This window comes from Saccopteryx bilineata, chromosome 9 (assembly GCF_036850765.1).
Source record: "Saccopteryx bilineata isolate mSacBil1 chromosome 9, mSacBil1_pri_phased_curated, whole genome shotgun sequence".
In the NCBI taxonomy this organism is placed as follows: Eukaryota; Metazoa; Chordata; class Mammalia; order Chiroptera; family Emballonuridae; genus Saccopteryx; species Saccopteryx bilineata.
Genome location: NC_089498.1, coordinates 45,922,892 through 45,943,733, shown reverse-complemented (window position 1 = coordinate 45,943,733; position 20,842 = coordinate 45,922,892). Strand labels below are relative to the sequence as shown.

Sequence of the window (20,842 nt, the reverse complement as noted above, 5' to 3'; positions counted from 1 at the left end):
TCAATGAGTGTACAACCAAATGGAACCTGCAACATGTTGATGCTTCTCTCGCATTCTCTCCCTCTTTCTGTAAGACGTGCTCACCCTGTTCATTCACATATTCTCCTTCCATAACAGCCATGTGGCCCTAGCAGCCACTTGCAGCCCAGCAGCCACCGGGACTCCAAGCACCCCTCTAAACTCAAGCCTAGATACAGCAATGCAGCACTAAGCTTTGGCATAACAGAATCTCTGGACACTGGCCTTTCCTCTGGGCTTGATGAAGACAAGGCCGGACTTTTTCCACAGCAGGACAGATGGAGATGAGACATCAGGAACCTGGGGCAGCCTTCCACTTCTAACCCAGTAAATCTTACCACAATACAACCTCCCATGCATGAGTCCTTGGAAATGCTTTTCTTGCAACTCCATGGAAGGACCTCATTTCCCCGTCAACCATTTCACATAAAGAAAAGTGTCGGCCCTGGCCAGTTGGCTCAGTGGTAGAGCGTCGGCCTGGCATGTGGAAGTCCCAGGTTCGATTCCCGGCCAGGGCACACAGGAGAGGCACCCATCTGCTTCTCCACCCCTCCCCCTCTCCTTCCTCTCTGTTTCTCTCTTCCCCTCCCGCAGCTAAGGCTCCATTGGAACAAAAGATGGCCCGGGCGCTGGGGATGGCTCCTTGGCCTCTGCCCCAGGTGCTTCAGTGGCTCTGGTCACGACAGAGCGACACCCCGGATGGGCAGAGCATCACCCCCTGGTGGGCGTGCCCGGTGGATCCCGGTCCAGCGCATGCGGGAGTCTGTCTGACTGCCTCCCCATTTCCAGCTTCAGAAAAATACAAAAAAAAAAAAAAAAGAAAGAAAAAGAAAAGTATGTTTCTGTATCCAACAGCCTGGATGGTTTACCTTCCAAAGGGAGAAGGCCCTCCAGTAGTGTAGACTGATTGCAAAAGTGGCCTACTCTGACCTTGGGTGGTGCAATGGATAGAGCATCAACCTGGGATGCTGAGGTCACCGGTTCAAACCCCTGGGCTTTCCTGGTTAGGCACATAGAACAAGCAAGCAATGGACAGCTAAAGTGAAGCAACTATGAGTTGATACTTCTTGCTCCCCACTCCTCTCTGTAAAATCAATAAATAAAACCTTTTTTTAATTTTTAGATTTTATTTATTGATTTTGAGAGGGAGAGAGAGAAAGGGAGAAGCAGGAAGCTTTAACTTGTAGTAGCTTTCTTTATGTGCCTTGACCAGGCAAGCCTTAGGATTCAAACTGGCCACTTCAGTGTTCCAGGTCAACGCTTTATCCACTGTGCCACCACAGGTCAGGCAATAAATAAAATCTTTTTTTTTTTTAAAAAAAAGGCCTTGCCTGACCAGGCGGTGGCGCAGTGGATAGAGCATTGGACTGGGATGTGGAAGGACCCAGGTTCAAGACCCTGAGGTCACCAGCTTGAGAGCGGGCTCATCTGGTTTGAGCAAAAGCTCACCAGCTTGGACCCAGGGTCGCTGGCTCCAGCAAGGGGTTACTCAGTCTGCTGAAGGCCCGCAGTCAAGGCACATATGAGAAAGCAATCAATGAACAACTAAGAAGTTGCAATGTGCAACGAAAAACTAATGATTGATGCTTCTCATCTGTCTCCATTCCTGTCTGTCTGTCCCTGTCTATCCCTCTGACTCTCTCTCTGTCTCTGTTAAAAAAAAAAAAAAAAAAAAAAAAGGCCTCAATTCCACACCCTTCTCCCACCCATACCCTTGGAATGTGACTGTACCTTTCCCCATCAAGAGGTGGGGTCTGGCCTGACCTGTGGTGGCACAGTGGATAAGGCGTCAACCTGGAAATGCTGAGGTCGCCGGTTCAAAACCCTGGGCTTACCTGGTCAAGGCACATATGGGAGTTGATGCTTCCGGCTCCTCCTCACCTTCTCCCTGTCTCTCTCTCTCCCTTTCTCTCTCCTCTCTAAAATGAATAAAAAATAAAAATAAAATAAAGATTAAGAGGTGGGGTCTGTTTCCCCAATCCCGGAACCTGGGCTGGCCTTGTGACTTGCTTTAGCCAATAGAATGAGGGAGAAGTGAGATATTCAATAGGGTCCCCCCTCTCTAGGACCCCTGCCTCAGAATAAGCCAGGGCCAGCCTGCTAGAGGATGAGAGGCAGGGTGGAGCAGAGCAGCATAGCTAGTCCCTATTCCACCCATGAGCTTACTACACACACATTCGTGAGCCCCTCCTAGATCAGCATTGCACAGCCCAGCACAACAGAACCCCAGACAACCTATAGACGGGCACCAAAAATAAACATTTAGCATTTGATGCCACTGAGCTCATGCACAATTATCATGGCAATAGATAACTGATATAACTGGCCATATTTTTGTTTTAAACATTTTGTTGCCTGACCAGGCGGTGGCGCAGTGGATAGAGCATCGGACTGGGATGCGGAGGACCCAGCTTCGAGACCCCGAGGTTGCCAGTTTGAGTGCAGGCTCATCTGGCTTGAGCAAAAAGCTCACCAGCTTGAGTCCAGGGTCGCTAGCTCGAGCAAGGGGTTATTCAGTCTGTTGAAGGCCCACAGTCAAGGCACATATGAGAAAGCAATCAATGAACAACTAAGGTGTCGCAATGCCAAACGAAAAACTAATGATTGCTGCTTCTCATCTCTCCGTTCCTGTCTGTCTATCCCTGTCTATCCCTCACTCTGACTCTCTCTCTGTAAAAAAATATAAATAAATAAATAAATAAAATAAAAACATTTTGTTAAATATGACACAAATGCAGAAAACTGCATTAAACAATTTACATAAGGTGACATAAGGCAAAGGCAAATATCTCTGCAACCACCACATCAGAAGACAGAAGCTTCCCATAATACCTCTGCATGCCCCTTCCCAAATACAATTCGTAGTGTCCCCCTACCACATAAACATTATGCTGACTTTTATGCTAATCACGTCATTACTTAAAATAAATAAATGATATATATATAATATATATAATATATAATTTATTGATTTTAGAGAGAGGAGAAAAGTGGAGCACAAGCAGGAAACATCAGCTCGTAGTTACTTCTTGTATGTGCTTTAAACGGACAAGCCTTAGGTTTCAAACTGGTGACCTCAGCATTCCAGGTTCAGGTTGATGCTTTATCCACTGTGCCACCACAGGTCAGGCAAGTTTTTATCATTTTTCTGTTTTTTGAGTCTCTTTTCATTTATAGGTTTACGCTTCATTCCTTTTCCTCCCTTAATTAATTGATAATTATTTGGTTGTTGTTTTTTTTTAAGTGAGAGGAGGGGAGATTGTGAGACAGACTCCCACATACACCTCTATAGGGATCCACCCAGCAACATCCTTCTGAAGCCAATGCTCAAATCAACTGAGCTATTTTTAGTGCCTGAGGCTGAGGCACTGGGACCAGCTGAGCTATCCTCAGCACCTGGGTGATGCTAGAACCAATCAATTCACTGGCTGTGGGAAGGAGAGGGAGAGAAGGCAGGGGAGAGAAGCAGATGGTCACTTCTCTTGTGTGCCCCGACTAGGAATCGAACCCAAGAGGTCCACATCCCTGGCCAATGCTCTATCCACTGAGCCAACCAGCCAGGGCCTATTTGTTTTTTTATAAAAGAGCTTTATTGATGTATACTTTACAGACCATAAAATTCATGTTTTAACTGTATAGCTCAAAGATTTTTAGTAGCCTGACCAGGCGGTGACGCAATGGATAGAGCGTCGGACTGGAATGCAAAGGACCCAGGTTCGAGACCCTGAGGTCGCCAGCTTGAGCACAGGCTCATCTGGTTTGAGCAAAAGCCCACCAGCTTGAACCCAAGGTTGCTGGCTCAAGCAAGGGGTTACTCAGTCTGCTGAAGGCCCGTGGTCAAGGCACATATGAGAAAGCAATCAATGAACAACTAAGGTGTTGCAACATGCAATGAAAAACTAATGATTGATGCTTCTCATCTCTTTCTGTTCCTGTCTGTCTGTCCCTGTTTATCACTCTCTGTCTCTGTAAAAAAAAAAAAAAAAATTTAGTAAATTGACCAAGTTGTGCACCATCACCATAATTTTTTAGAATACTTCCATCACCCAAGTAAGATCCCTCCTGCCCATTTACAGTCAATCTCCAGATCCAGGCAAACACTAACCTACTTTCTGTCCCTATAGATTTGCCTCTTCTACATATTTCATATAAATGGAATCATATGTGCCTGACCTGTGGTGGTGCAGTGGATAAAGCATCGACCTGGAATGCTGAGGTTGCCAGTTTAAAACCTTGGGCTTGCCTGATCAAGGCACCTATGGGAGTTAATGATTCCTGTTCCTCTCTCACCCTTCTCTCTCTCCTCTCTCTAAAATGAATAAATAAAGTCTTTTTTTTTTTTTTTTTTTTTTTGTATTTTTCTGAAGCTGGAAACCGGGAGAGACAGTCAGACAGACTCCCGCATGCGCCCGAGCGGGATCCACCCGGCACGCCCACCAGGGGGCGACGCTCTGCCCACCAGAGGGCGATGCTCTGCTCCTCCAGGATGTCACTCTGTTGCGACCAGAGCCACTCCAGCGCCTGGGGCAGAGGCCAAGGAGCCATCCCCAGCGCCCGGGCCATCTTTGCTCCAATGGAGCCTCGGCTGCGGGAGGGGAAGAGAGAGACAGAGAGGAAGGAGGGGGCGGGTGGAGAAGCAGATGGGCACTTCTCCTATGTGCCCTGGCCGGGAATCGAACCCGGGACTTCTGCATACCAGGCCGACACTCTACCACTGAGCCAACCGGCCAGGGCCAAAATCTTTTTTTTTTTTTTAATGGAGACAGAGTCAGAGAGAGGGATAGGGACAGACAGACAGGAACAGAGAGATGAGAAGCATCAATCATCAGTTTTTCGTTGCGACACCTTAGTTGTTCATTGATTGCTTTCTCATATGTGCCTTGACCATGGGCCTTCAGCAGACCGAGTAACCCCCTTGCTCGAGCCAGCGACCTTGGGTCCAAGCTGGTGAGCTTTTGCTTAAACCAGATGAACCCGCGCTCAAGCTGGTGGCCTCGGGATCTGGAACCTGGGGCCTTCCACATCCCAGTCCGACACTCTATTCACTGCGCCACCGCCTGGTCAGGCAATAAATAAAATCTTAAATGGAATCAGCCTGACCTGTGGTCATGCAGTGCATAGCACATTGACCTAGAATACTGAGGTCCACTGGTTCAAAACCCTGGGCTTGCTCAGTCAAGGCACATACAACAAGCAATCAATGAACAACTAAAGTGAAGTAACTATACTTCTTGCCCTCCCTCCTCTCTCTGTAAAATCAATAAAATCTTTTTTAAAAAATCTTAAATGGCCTGACCTGTGGTGGCGCAGTGGATAAAGCGTTGACCTGGAAATGCTGAGGTCACCGGTTCGAAACTCTGGGCTTGCCTGCTCAAGGCACATATGGGAGTTGATGCTTCCAGCTCCTCCCCCCTTCTCTCTCTCTGTCTCTCCTCTCTCTCTCTCTCTCTCTGTCTCTCCCTTTCCTCTCTAAAAAAAAAAAAAAAAGAATAAAAAAAAAATCTTAAATGGAATATGTAACTGGCACCTTTCATTTAGTGTTTTCATGGGTCATCCAAGTGGTAACATGTACAGTACTTCATTCCTTTTCATGACTAAGTAATATTCCAGTATAGGGATACACTATATTGTTTATCTCTTCACCAGTTGATGGACACTTGGGTGGTTTCCACATTTTGGCTATTCTGAATAATGCTGCAATGAATACTTACATACAAGTTTTTGTATGTACATATTTTTTTAACTTTAAAAAAAAACTGCCAAACTGCCCTGGCCAGTGGTGCAGTGGATAGAGCATTGTCCCAGAGCACCGAGGTCTCCAGTTTAACCCTGGGGTTGCCAGCTCAACCCCGAGGTCACCATTTCAAGCCCTGTGCAGGACACGTATGAGAAGCAATCAAGAGCTGCACAATTAACTGGAACAAGTTGATGCTTCTTTCTCTCCCCCTTCCTTTCTCTTTCTCTCTCCCTCCTTCTCGCCTTCAAAAAATAAATTACACCATGGTATACTATTCAGCTAGAAGAAATGATGACATCGGATCACTTACAGCAGAATGGTGGAATCTTGATAACATTATGCAGAGTGAAATAAGCGAATCAGAAAAAAACAAGAACTGCAGGATTCCATACATTGGCGGGACATAAAAGCGAGACTAAGAGACATGGACAGGAGTGTGGTGATTATGGGGGGGTGGGGGAGGGAAGGAGGGAGAGGGGGAGGGGAGGGGGAGGGTACAAAGAAAACTGGATAGAGGGTGACGGAGGACGATCTCTCTTTGGGTGATGGGTATGCAACAGAACTAAATGACAAGATAAACTGGACATGTTTTCTTTAAATATATCTACCCTGATTTATTGATGTTACCCCATTAAAATAAAAATTTATTTATAAAAATAAATAAATAAAAAATAAATTAAAAGTTATAAACTCCCAAACTGTTTCCAAAGGGGTTTCAACATTTACATTCCACTGGCAGTGTTACGGTCCCTATTTTCCCACATCCTTACCAACACTTGTTTTTGTCTGTCATTGTGATTTTAGTTATTCTAGTGAGTAGGAAGTGTAATACTAATTATTTCTTGCAGAAGCCAACCATATTATCTGATAGAATCCCCACTGTCTGAAATTTGCTCATCCCCACTCTTTCATAACATGTCCTTGTACCCTCTAAAGTTTCTGTAAATTGGTATTCAGTTGAACTATATCAGTTGCCAATGTCCAAGATTTAAATCTGAGCAGATCTTAGTACACCTCCCTTAGGGACAACGGAAGGAATCAGTCTGCTATTCTACCTGCTACCCGTGAGAAAGAAAAAGTTGCTACTGGTGATGTCATTAGGGGACCTTCCTGAAGTTTATCAAAATAATATGTATACAGGGGAAAACAATATTTTAAAAAACTGTCCATTGATTTGACATGGGGGGAGAGAAGCATCAACTCATTGTTCCACTTAGTTGTACATTCATTGACTGCTTCTCATATGTGCCCAGGGATCATACTCATGACCTCACTGCACTGGACAATGCTTTATCCGATGAACCATGTGGCCAGGGCCATGGGAAAACTTTTAAAATAAAACAAACATGTACTCACAGAAAAGGGAGTCTCCCAAGAATTGTTATACCTCATGGTGGGAGTATGGACTTAGGAAGAAATCTGTCAGTACCTGGTGAAATTGGTAGTGGTGCCCTATAATCAGGCAATCTTTCTCCTGGGTATATATCTGTGACAGACTATTTCATTAAAAATATTCACTGTCCCAGCCCTGGCTGGTTGGCTTAGTGGTAAAGCATCAGCCTGGTATGTGCATGTCCTGGGTTCGATTCCTGGTCAGGGCACATAGGAGAAGCACCTATCTGCTTCTTCACCCTGCCCCCTCATTCTCTCTCTCTCCTCCTCCTCTCCTGCAGCCATGACTCCATGGCTCCACTGAAGCGAGTTGGCCCTGGGTGCTGAGAATGCTCCATGGCCTCCGCCTCAGGCACTAAAAAGAGCTTCACTGCTGAGCAATGGAGCAACGCCCCAGATGGACAGAGCATCACCCTTAGGGGGCTTGCCCGGGGGATCCCGGTCTGGCACATGCGGAGTCTGTCTCTGCCCCCTCTCCTTTCACTGAAGAAGAAAAAAAAAAAAAAGATTATATATATATATATATATATATATATATATATATATATATATATATATATATTCATTCACTGTCCCTCCCTTGCAGGGAATTTACTTACTAACCCACAGATACCAGGTTTAGCCATGTGACTTGCTTCAGCCAATAAAATGTGAAATGTGAAAAGTGTTAAGCACATCAGTGTATGATTCACTATTCCTTTTCCCATAATGCCTGGAAATGTGCCAAATACAGGGTGCTCTTAGCCTCAGCTCCAGAGTGAAAATAACGTGGAGCAGTTCCAACACCAGATAAAAAGCACACAGCCTGATGAGTCAAAGCTGATCAAAATAAGAGTCTTTATAGATGTCTCTGGAAAGACGGGGAGAAAAAGAAACTATATAAATAACCATTATGTACTTCCAATGGTAAAATTCTCCCAGCCAACCCTTCCAGCTTGAACTCCAAAGTGTCTGAGGCATAGATTAGTTGGGCACCATCAAGTAAATACAAAAACATCCAGGCTCTATCTCCAGGTGCTGGTGGAAAAGAAGCAGATCAGACCTAGAAACAAATGAGTATGAGGCATTAGAAAGGGCTGCCCCTCCTCCTCCTTTCCCTCTCCCCACTGAGGGAAAATCCGTGGAGAAGGTCTTCCTGAGGCTCCCCTCTGTGACCTCTTGAAGCCCACAAGTTTTCCAAAGAAAAGGTAGCAAGCTGTTCAAAAGGGCAGCATGAGGGCTACAGAAAGAATTAAATTGAGTCAGAAATGAAAACTGGGTTGGAGGACTTCCAAAAATTCCATTCTCCTTATTTTAAAGATTCGGTAAACAAGGGATGCAGGCAAAGCAGGGGCTGCCGCCGCCCAGCCCAGCCCAGCGTAAGCAATGTTTGTAGAGGGAGTAGAGGGCTGTGGTAGCTACCTCCCGAGCACAGACAGAAGAAGCAGATATGACGTAAATTTCACTAGAGTCTCCATCTTCAGGGTGATTCCAATCTACCGCTGGGCTGCTAGAAAAAGAAAGTAAGAGCCAGGCTTTAAATTCGCAGATCCTGTTTTCCTCACCACCTGGAAGAGGAACCCAAAGTCAACCTGGGGACCTGTAGAACGACCCAATCAGAAAAGGGATGGAGGAGGGCTAACAGGGAGGGACAAACATTATGGCCCATCAAGGAATCGGTCAATTGCACAACGGAGATGGACTCAAGCATCCCAGAGGAATAAGGCATACTTCTGTGGCCCAACCCCTCACCTCGGGCCATCCCCTGAATCCTCCTGCGTCCTCAGGTTGTTGAGTGCATCAGGGAGCGCATAGACTGACGGCTCCGGAGTCCCCGCCAGCAAGCGAGACCCAGTGTCTCGGCCAGGGCCACAGCGTCGCACGTGGACCAGCAAAAGCGCAGCGCAGGCCAAACCCGCGGCCAACAGCAGCCCCAAAGCTGGCGTCAAAAGGAAGCGCTGCGGGTCAGCCTGTTTCAGCCCCGGCGGAGCCGCGGGCAATGGGTCTGAACTGCCATCGTCGTCTGCGCTGTCGGAGTGAATCGAAAACTCGCAGCGCGCTCCCATATAGCCGGGCGCGCAGGCACAGACAAGGCCGGAGAAGTGGGCATAGCAGCGGCCACCGTGCGCGCAGGGCCGCGCAGCACACGGGTCGGCGCGCTCCCGGCAGTCGCGGCCGCTGAAGCCCAGCGCACATGAGCAGCGGCGCGCGCCACCGCCCTCCAGGCACGTGCCGCCGTTGGCGCAGGCGCGGACAGCGCAGTCGTCCAGGTCGTGCTCGCAGCGCGGCCCCGCGAAGCCAGCGCGGCAGCTGCAGCGCAGGGCGTGGCCTAGGTCCAGGCAGAGCCCGCCTGTGGGGGAAGGGTGTCAGGGGCGCGGTCCGAGAGAGGGTACCACGGATCTGCCCACGCTAGTTTGTCAGTTCGGTAAACCCCGCCCTCACCTTTTCTCTGGTTCCCCTTTGTGTTTTCACCTAACTCAAAGGCCAGCCCTTGGCAGTGTGCCTGACCGCTGGTGAAGACTTGGATTGTCAGCCTCACCTTGTTGGCTCTGTGTGTCTCTTTTTCTCTCGACTTCAACCATACTTAACAATTCAGAAACTACGGATCTGAACCACCTGGCCTCTGCCCCTGCCTTCTCCTTTTCCCCTTCTTTTCTCCCATTCTTTTCATGTCCCTGCTTAGTTGTCCCCTCCTCCAGGAAGTTCTTGGGGACTCCTGTCCCAGCCCTGCACTCCCCCATCATAACACTGACCATTCTGAGCTCTAGCTGAGGATGATTTTGTCTTCCCCTCTGGTTTGGCTCTCCCATGAAGGCAGGACCCAGAGCTGGCCTGGTCACTTTGTATCCTTCCTACCATTCAGCCCAGAATGAATACTCTGAGTGTTTTGGTGAGAATTATTTATAACAAGAATGCACCAAGCACTTCACATTCATATTAAACTTTTAACTCCTAGTTAAAATCAGGTCTCTCCACTGCTCAGAAGCCTCATATGGCTCCACTTTCTTGGGGTAAAACTAGAATCTTTCCCCATGGTCCATAAAGTCCCACAGGATCTGTCCTGGTCACCTCCCTGACCTCATCTCTCACCACTCTCCCCTCACTCACTACTCCAACCACACAGGCTTCCTTGTGATCCTCAATACACCAGGCATATTCCTACCTCAAGGTCTCTGCAACTTGCTGTTCTAACTGGAATATAATCTTCCTTCAGACCCCCATATTGCTCCCTCCCTCACCAACCTCAGCGAGGTCTTCCTTAACCATTCTAGCTAAAATGTCAACCTGCCCTCTCCCCACACACACACACACACACACACTCCTCATTCTCTTTCTGGCTTTATTTTTCTTCTTAGTTTTTATCACCATCTAACCTCTCACATAATTTACTTATTCATCTTGTTTATTGTCTATCTGCCCCATCAGCTCGATGAGGGCAGGGATTTTGGTTTCATTCCCTGCTCTATCCCCACTGCCTAGAACAAGGTCTGGCATACCCTAGATGCTCAATAAATATTTGAGATAGGAATATCATCTCTCCCATTTGACAAAAGAACTGATGCTGGAAAGAGGGACACTTTAGGCCACAGAGCTAAAGGAGGCGAAGCCAGGATTCCCACCCCAGACTGCCTGAACCAAGCCCTACCCTTACCCATAGACCATGCAGGGACCCCCCCCCATCCACGACCACTTTGGTCTCCCCACCTCACCATTCCGGCATGGCTGCAGGCTGCACCGGTCCACCCTCTTCTCACAGTTGGAGCCTTGGAAACCGGGTGGGCAGTGGCAGATGTAGGCAGAGTCCGGGTCTGCACCTCCCACACACAAGCCACCATTGAAACAAGGTCCATCCGCGCAAGTCACCCCGCTCACCTCACACCGTAACCCGTAAAACCCACGGGGACAGGTGCATTGGAAGGACCCGGGTGTCTCCTGGGCAGGAGCAAAAGGACTTCAGGTTGAGGTCTCCTTGGAGCCAAATCCCACACACACACCCTTCAGTCTTGACCATGGGGGCTGCTTCTTGTCAGGTCCCACCTCCCAGCATGCAGGGGCCTCATCTGGGAAATTCTCCCAAGACAACCTCTTCCTCCACTCCATGTTTCTGGGTCTGCCCATCCAACCCCATAGGGAAGAAGCTCTGGGGGCCCAGAGTCAGCCCATTCCCACCTCTACTCCTTTGCCTATCAAATGCTGCCTACCTCGTTTGCCCTCCCCAGTTCTGTCAGCATAGCCAATCCTACTTTGAGCTCCTAGCTCTGAGCCTCCCTACTCCATGGAGCCTCTTCTGCATCTCCTCTTCACAGGCCCACCCCTTACCTTGAACCCTGAGTATGTCTCCCAGTTCCATGCTGGCAGCGTCCAGGAAGACCACTCCAGGCTCTACATTATCCCATACCAGGCTCACTCCCACAGCCACACCTTTGCTTAAGCCAGACCACTCACCTGGGGTTGACCCTCTCCAGTCACCTCCCCTCAGCCAAATTGGACTTCTGAAGCCCCATCCCTGGGCCCATATCCAGGAAGCCCTCTCTAGTGCACCCCATCCCAAATCGCCATGCCATTTGGCCCACCACTCCATACCTTGAGTCCAGAGTTGGTCTCTGTCCCACAGGAGAGAGTTTGTGGCCCCACAGGACTCATCATTCTCAAACCACACGCACAGATGCCACTCATTGGGTCTACTCTCCCCAGTCCTATTCCTAGCACTTCATCCTAAATGCAGGCTGAACACCTCTAGGAAGCCCTCCTCTGACAGCTTCCCTTGGCCCTCCCAGGATATTGTCTCATGGAACCGCAATCAGGAAGTGGTGGGAACTCCCAGAGTAAATTATCAGGATGAGGTGATACTAACACTACAGCTTCCCCCATTGGCACATGGATTCCCATCACAGGGCCCAGGACTGGGTACAAGGCATCCAGTAACAGCAGAGGATGGGCCCCTGGAGCTAAGACAGGTGCTGGTTGAGACGGGGACTGTGCAGAGGGGCCCAGTCCAGCCCTCCAGGCATCGACATTCATCAGGCTGCTCACAGAAGCCATGCTCTGGGCTGCAGCCGGCTCGACATGCTGCTACAGGGGACAGAAAGGCAGAGGGAAGAGGAATATTGATGAGGGAAAAGTCAGGAGGATAGGCATCAGATATTTCTGAGCGCTTTCTGTGCACCACCTTGTTTTGTCCTTGTGACAGACAACCCTCTGGTCTAGACGGTATTGCAACACCCAGTTTACAGACAGGAAAACTAAGGCTCAGAGAGGTGGGATGACTTGCCCAGCTAGAAAGTAGAGTGAGGATTTGAAGCCGTGTCACTGGGCTCCAGAGTCTGTGTTCATGGAAGCAGAAAAGAGCAGGGGCTCACAGGGCTGAGCTTGGAGAGGGAAGAATGAGGGGAAGGGCATCTGGGGATTGGGAGGAACCCCTGGCCTTTCAGGGGAGATGGGAGGACTTTGGATTAGGGCAGGTCTAGGAGGATCTGGATAAACCTGGGAGTCCTAGGAGCTTGGCAGGGCTCATAAATTTGGGGAGTGGTCTGAGGGTACCCAGGATTAAGGTCAGGGATCCCAAGCTTTGGAAAGCAACGTTTGCAGGGAGGGAGGGTGAAGGATCCTTTGTCCGGGAGGTGGGGGGCGGGGAAAGGAGGTTTCTAGGGGTTTCCAAAGCTCCTGGCTGGGGCTAGGGAGGGCCCCAGAATTAGAAGAGTTTTGGGGGTCCTAGCATCTGGAAAGCCGTGTGGAGGAAAGGGGTGCACCAGCATAGAAAATGCCTGTGGGGTTTCTATTTGGGCCAAGAATGCTAGGAAAGGGCCTAACCTGTGGTGGCGCAGTGGATAAAGTGTCAACCTGGAACACTGAGATTGCTGGTTCGAAACCTGGGATTACCTGGTCAAGGCACATATGGGAGTTGATGCTTCCTGCTCCTCCTCCCCTTCTCCCTCTCTATCTCTCTCTCTCTCTCCTCTCTAAAATGAATAAAGTCTTTAAAAAAAAAAAAAAAAGAATGCTAGGAAAGGGAAGGAGGCTGGAGAGCCCAGGAAGGGCTGAAGAGAAGTCTAAGATCCTTAGTTTCCCTGACGAGGGTGGCTGGACCGTGGGAGGCAGCTAAGGCCTGTGAGTGAAACAACAGTGAGGCCTGGGGTACTTGGGCACGAGTCAGTGGCATTTCCTAGTTTCCTGGAGTGGGGTGTCTGGCGTACCTGGAGAGGTCTCTCGAGTCCCCAGTGCCCTGAAGAGGGTAATCTGGTTGCAAAAGGGACCCAAGGGCGGTGAGTGGAGGGGGGAAAAAGGCCAAAGATTGGGTGGGACTGAACGCTGGACTCACGCTGTGATTCGCACTCTTCTTCAACCGGCGAGCAAGGGCGCAGTCCCGGGACGCACCGCGAGGGGGCGCTGCGCGAGCGGCAGAGGCGCGCGCACGCGGCCCCCACGGCCGGCGGCTCGCAGCGCGCTCGGTAGGAGAAGCGCAGCTCCCAGGTGCCTGAATGCTGCAAGTCCCCAGCCCACGGGTCCCCAGCTGCCAAGCTGCGCCGGCCCGCCACTCGTGCCAGCAGGCTCCAGGAGGGCCCTACGGAGAGAAGGAAGCATCGCTGTGATGGGGCGGGCGGATCGCGGCCTCACTCAGTCTCGCAATCTCCTGACACCCCCCCTTAGTGAGGTCAAAATACCTCTTTCGGCCCCGAGAAGGGCAGTTACCCCTTAGCACGAAGGTCAGCTCCCCTAATGTGCCCTGGGCCCTTTGCTGTCGCTATCCCATCTAGAACTCAGTAACCACGATGACCACAGTTCTTCCATAAAGGCCGAAATACCCCAATGTTTTGCCCCACAATCTTTGTATATTGTGATGAGACTTCTAAAACCCTGTGACATTTGATTTTTCTATATGGCCCAGGGACAATAATGGGTTTTTTGTTTGTTTTTTTACAGTGACAGAGTCAGAGAGAGGGAAAGATAGGGATAGACAGGAACGGAGAGAGATGAGAAGCACCAATCATTAGTTTTTTGTTGTGACACCTTAGTTGTTCATTGATTGCTTTCTCATATGTGCCTTGACCATGGGGGCTGCAGCAGACCGAGTGACCCCTTGCTGGAGCCAGCGACCTTGGGTCCAAGCTGGTGAGCTTTGCTCAAACCAGATGAGCTCGTACTCAAGCTGGTGACCTCGGGGTCTCAAACCTGGGTCCTCCGCATCCCAGTCCGATGCTCTATCCACTGCGCCACCGCCCGGTCAGGCAATGGGTCTTTTTTTTTTTTTAATTTTTTTTTAAGATTTTATTTATTCATTATACAGAGGGGGGAGGGAGAGAGAGAGAAGGGGGAGGAGCAAGAAGCATCAACTCCCATATGTGCCTTGACCAGGCAAGCCAGGGTTTTGAACCTGCAACCTCAGTGTTTCCAGGTTGACGCTTTATCCACTGCGCCACCACAGGTCAGGCAAACGTACTGTCATAATACCCTCAAATTGTGCCTCAGGATTTTCCTATATCAAAATAATGACAGCCTGACCTGTGGTGGCGCAGTGGATAAAGCGTCAACCTGGAAACACTGAGGTTGCAGGTTCAAAACCCTGGCTTGCCTGGTCAAGGCACATATGGGAGTTGATGCTTCCTGTTCCTCCCCCTTCTCTCTTTCTCTCTCTCTCCCCCCCTAAAATGAATAAGTAAATAAATAAATAGATAAAAATAAACACCTTAAAAAAATGACAGAGATCCCCAATTACTAAATCATAATTTCCCTTATTGTTTCAGGCCTTGAAATACAGGGAGAGAGGCAGTCTCCTGCCAGCAAGGCTATCACCCCCCAATATTGTGCCCAGATGTCTATATCAAAATGATGACAGAACCTTTCCTGTTGGCCTTACATGCCACCAAAGTCCCCTTGAGTTAAATATAAGATCACTCCATAACCTTCCCTGAAACCTTTGCTCAATAGTGTCTCTGATAAAACTGCAACATCCCATGCTCCCTAGGACCTCTATATGAACACAGTTGACAGATCTTCACATACAAAAACCAGAAGTAACTCATCTTGCACACTGAGTTCTCAAAATCAGACTGTGACAAATCAGGACTGTCACTGTGAGATGCTCTGTTCTGCTCTGCTGGCTTTGATTCCAAGATAGTAAGAATCTCCTCCCCTTTACCTGATACTGGGGACTACAGACTCCTACATCAAGTACCAGGACATTTCTATACTGATATACCAGGAGCCCTGAAGCTATCAACACCCAGCACCACTCTCCAGGAGCTGTGATGACATAACGGGTCCAGTAATCCTGTGAACGCCCCTCCCTACAGACAGCCCTATGTCACTCTCCTAGACCTCACTCCCACACTCTGCACAGTAGTCCCAAGACTGAAGACACTCACCTCCAATCTGGTCTCCTAACTCCTCTCGCCAGATTTCGATGATGAAAGTGAAGGTGCCCTGGTTGAGTGAAGGAAGGACAAGAGGAAAGAATGAAAAACAGTGTTCAGGGCCAGTACTCAATAAAGGCCAGAGTTTAGGGGTACCCTTCTAGGCACCAGACAGGCAAAGGACAGTTAGTTGCCAGAGGGGCTGGACCATGGAAGGAATAATAGTTTTGACTTTATTGAGAGATTAGTAAGTGTTAAGGACTATACTCAAGATAACCTGGTTGAATCCTTCAAAAGGGACCTGTGTGTAGTACCATGATGACCCCATTTTACTGATGAGGAAAAGTCACTTGCCCAAAAGGATAAGAGTCTAGAATTCAAATACAAATCTGTTCACCACTGTATTATTGTGGTTGTGGGATAGGAAATAGGATTTTGAAGGTGAAAGAGGTCCCAATTGGAAGATCTGAGAAGGGATAAGGTGGGAAGAGATTGGGGGTCCTCAAGACAGGGTGTGCGAGGAGACTTGGAGATACAGATAAGGATCCAGTAATTAGGGATCCCCAAGGAACAGAGGTAGAGTTCTGTGAATTTGTGATTTCTAGAGGGTGAGTTGAAGCTTTTCAGGAATTTGGGGTCCCAAGCATGCAGGACTGGGGTCATAACATTTGGATACATAGGGGGCAAGCTGGAGTCAGAAAATTTGGGGTCCCCAGGGGCTATAATTGATGGGTCTGAGACAGGGGGTTTCCAGGTGATAGAGTTACTGGTATGGAAATTTGGAATGGGGGGCAGGGTTGGCGTCTTGGGAGTTGGAGGGCAGAAAGGGATCAAAGTTTGGATAAGGACTCCAGCACAGGGGTGCCCGGAGCCGGGTCTCACCCGCCAGTCGTCCCGGAAGGGCACGCGCATGAGGCCGGTGGAGAGCGGCAGATCAGGCACTGGAGCCTGCTCTGTGTAGATGGGTCCACGCGCACTCAGCGCCGCGCCCAGGGTGCACAGCGACTCCACGACCTCCTCGGAGACTCCTGGCTTTAGACAGACCCTGAAGAAGAGGCGGCAGGGGCCACCGGCACTGCAAGGGGACCTGGGGACCACCGGGCCAGGTCCCGGCCCGAAAGAGTGGATCTGAAGCTCGAAAACGCCTGCCGGCCCTGCCTGGAGCAGGAGCACAGGGTAATGGGACCGCGGGGACCCAGACGTCCCGCCGCCCCGCGCCCTCTCCCCAAGATCGCAAGTTCGTACCCCTTCCCATCCACCCCGCTCTGACCTGGGGAAGGAAAAAGAGCGCCAGGATCATCGTCTGGGACAGGACTTGGGGAATCCACGGGCCGACCATGGCCTTTCAGAGGTCTGAGGAGCCACAGCTGCTGGCTCCGGAGCCTTATATCTGTTGGGACGGCTCCGCCCCTCAAACAGCCGCGGGGCTTGAGGGGACTCTAGGAGGAGGTCGAGGGGAAGGAGAGCGTGCTGGAACAACCGTGAGTTTGTGTCGTGGGTACAGGCAATGTAACGACTATGGTCTTGTGTGTGGTTGTGGGCACGACTGTGTGTGATTAAGGATGTACAGTGTATAAGATTCGGTGTGTGTGTGGTGCAAACAAGAGCTACTGGAGTGTTCATGACTTTGTGATAGTGTGTCTAAGTGAGATTGTGGCTCCACGTGTGTCTCAAATTGTGTATGGTTAAGCCTGTTTGTGAGACTGTAAATAATTTTAACATTTGATGTGTGTGTACACGGACGTGCGCCTACACAAACATGAGAATACAGGTGTAGGTAACTTCATGGTTGTCTGGCTAAGATTGTGCGGCTTCTGTACATGTGCAAGTGTATTTGAGATCCTAGACAACTGTTATAGTCGTTATGAACCTGTGACTTTGTGGTCTGTGCAGATGACTCTAGTTGGCCATGTGGAAGTTGTGGGGAAAGATCTGTGCAAAGTTGTGAATGGCTGAGAGCGAGCGTGGGAGGTTCATGGGTGTGTAGCCCCGTGTGGGTATGAAGATCGAGATTCTTTGTAGACGTGTGTGCGTGCGTGTATTCCCCCTCCTCAAGACAAAGCCATCAAAGCCCGCATCACAGATGCACCAGACGCCAGGGCTAGGAGCCTCGTCTCCGAGGGGGCTCCCAGCTGTATGTAAATGCTGCCATCTGCCGGGCGGCAGCGCCCCTCCCACTTTGGGCTGCAGCTGGGCTGCCCGTTTGGCCTCCGGAAGGTGTGAGGAGCAAATGGGCAGGAAATTCTGTCTTCACATATCAAGGGGCCGCTCCCTCACTCCTGGATGAATTGGGGGGGGGGGGCCCCGGAGGCCCTCCAGAAATCCCTTAATAACCTAGGACTACAACAGGAAAGCCAGTTAGGAGCAGATGTTTTAGCACACTCATTCTGTGCCAGGTGCTGAAAAAACCCTTCACATGAGTAAACTATTTTCACTCAGAATAAAAATTTTAATACTTAGAGGCTAAAAACTACAAGGGGAAATACAGGCTCAATTTATATATATATATATATTTTTAGTGAAATAGAGTGAACAATAAAGCACTATCCAGCAGAGCCAGGCATATAGTTAAGTGCTTAGTAATTTTTAATGAAAGAACTCAATCCAAAGAGTTTTTGCTTAATCCTGAGGACTGATGTCCTGTTTGTTTGGGGTTTTTTTTGGGGGGGTGCTTATTTGTTTTAATTATTTGTGTGTCATGAGCTTTGAGCAGAGGGCCATAATCAAAGTGTGCAGAACATCCCAGGTTCCCTTAAACAGGTTGTCCTTCTATTTGTTATATTGTATATATAATTCGTTTATATATATTTTAATTTTTAAATTTTATTTAATTTATTCATTTTAGAGAGGAGAGTGACAGAGAGAGAGAGAGAGAGAGAGAGAGAGAGAAAGGGAGGAGGAGCAGGAAGCATCAACTCCCATATATGCCTTGACCAGGAAAGCCCAGGGTTTTGAACTGGTGACCTCAGCATTCCAGGTCAACGCTTTATCCACTGCACCACTACAGGTCAGGCTATATATATATTTTAAAGATTTTTATTGGCCTGACCTGTGGTGGCACAGTAGATAGTGAACCTGGAATGCTAAGGTCACCAGTTCGAAACCAAGGGCTTGCCAGGTCATATGACACATGACAAGCAATCAAGGAACAAGTAAAATGAACCAACTATGAGGTGATACTTCTCGTCCCTTCCCGCTTTCTGCTCTTTGTAAAATCAATAAATAAAATATTTTTAAAAAGATTTATTGATGTATTTTTTTAGAGAGCAGAAAGGAGGGGAGGAGTGGGAAGCATCAACTCATAGTAGTTGCTTCTCATATGCCTTGCCCGGGCAAGCCCAGGGTTTTGAACTAGAAACCTCAGCATTCCAGGTTGATGCTTGATGTACTCGGCCGCAACAGGTCAGGCAAGATAAACACTGATTTGTTGTTCCACTTTAAGCATTCATTTGTTTTTTTTTGGGGGGGGGGTTGGTGACAGAGACTGGGGGGAGTGAAGATAGGGACAGATAAGGAGAGAGATGAGAAGTATCCATTCTTTGTTGCAGCTCCTTAGTTGTTCATTAATTACTTTCTCATATGTGCCTTGATGGGGGGGAGGGGGGAGTCCAGCAGAGCAAATGACCCCTTGCTTAAGCCAGCGACCTTTGGGCTCAAGCCAGTGCTGACCCTGGGGTTTCGAACCTGTGTCTTCCGTGTCCCAGTCCAACGCTCTATCCACTGCACCACCATCCAGTCAGGCTAGTTGATTCTTTTTTTACTTTTTTCTTTTTTATTTTTTACACAGAGACAGAGAGTCAGAAGAGGGATAGATAGGGACAGGCAGGAATGGAGAGAGAGGAGAAGCATCAATCATCAGTTTTTTGTTGTGACACCTTAGTTGTTCATTGATTGCTTTCTCCTATGTGCCTTGACCCTGGGGCTACAGCAGACCCAGTAACCCCTTGCTTGAGCCAGAGACCCCGGATCCAAGCAGGTGAGCTTTTGCTCAAACTAGATGAGCCCACGCTCAAACTGGCGACCTTGGGGTCTTGAACCTGGGTCCTAGGCATCCCAGTCCGACGCTCTATCCACTGCACCACCGCCTGGTCAGGCTAGTTGATTCTTTTTCTTAAAAAAGATTTTATTTATTGATTTTATGGAGTGGTGGGGAGCAAGAAATACCAACTCATAGTTGCTTCACTATAGTTGTTAATTGGTTGCTTATCATATGTGCCTTGACTTCACAAGCCCAAAGTTTCAAACCAGTAACCTCAGCATTTCAGGTCTATACTTTATCCACTGAACCACAACAGGCCAGGCTCACTTGTTGATTCTTTTGTTTGTTTTTTAGGTGAGAGGAGGGGAAGATAGTGAGGCAGACCCCTACATGCACCCTGACTGGGATCCACCTGGCAACCCCATCTTGGGCCAATGCTTAAGTATTGAGCTATTTTTAGTGCCTGAGACCAATGCACTTGAAACAACTGAGGCCTGGGCCACACTCAGACCAATCAAGCTACTGGCAGTAGGAGGGGAAAAGAGAAGGGGGAGAGTAAGTGGGGGAGAAGCAGATGGTTGCTTCTGCCTGCGTGCCCTGACCAGAAATTAAACCCGGGACATCTATATGCTGGGCTGAAGCTCTACCCATTGCACCACCAGCCAGGGCCTTGGTTGATTCTTATATGTATGTACCCTGACCAGTAATCAAACCTGCAATTATGGCGTAATGGGATGACACTCTAACCAACTGAGCTACCTGGCCAGGGTACTTACTATATTATTTTCACTCCCTTCTGTTTAATCCTTACCATTCATATTTCACCTCTTGTAGGATGCCTTCCCTAACATTTCAAGGTCAGGCATCTCCTGAGTTTCCACAGTTCCGATTCCTCTATCCCAACCCTGACCACTCTGAGGGATCTAGGCACACATCTGACCATGTCCCTCTCCTGCATAGAATCTCCTATGGCTCCCTTTAAAATACACTTCAATATCCTAAGGTTGACATTTGAGGCCCTCCTTCCACATCACCCCTACTCAAACAGGTTCTGTGGTCCCATAATGCAGTATCAGACCTCATAAACCAGTTACTGGGAGGCAAATTATGCCCTGTACTGAGAGGTAGGTGAAGGAAGCTTCTCATCATAAGAAACTCAAATGGAATTTGAAAAGCCATTAGAATCAATTGTGAGAGTAGGCAAATTCCTGTCCTGCAAAAACTAGGGAAAGTAACAGATTTCAGGTCCAAAATCTCAAAAACTTTATAAAGATCATAAAAACAGCCAGCCTTTATTGAAGGTCTGTGCCAGGGATATTAATGTTTCATGTGAATTCTCTCATGTCTGTATATTAAGTAGTTTAAGGGATTTCTAAGCATCTTTGT

General features: G+C 48.7%; 1 protein-coding gene across 1 annotated transcript; it reads right to left on the bottom strand.

Annotated features, from left to right (window-relative positions):
- Window positions 1-7,994: 7,994 nt before the first annotated feature.
- Window positions 7,995-16,816, bottom strand: DLL3 (delta like canonical Notch ligand 3). Its single transcript, XM_066243756.1, has 9 exons — window positions 16,748-16,816; window positions 16,360-16,635; window positions 15,490-15,547; window positions 13,446-13,688; window positions 11,982-12,199; window positions 10,837-11,059; window positions 8,879-9,476; window positions 8,549-8,633; window positions 7,995-8,189 (listed from the first exon to the last, which is right to left on the bottom strand). Exons 1-9 carry the CDS (start codon window positions 16,814-16,816, stop codon window positions 8,184-8,186), a joined length of 1,776 nt encoding a protein of 591 aa, XP_066099853.1. The 3' UTR covers window positions 7,995-8,183.
- Between the last annotated feature and the right edge of the window lie 4,026 nt (window positions 16,817-20,842).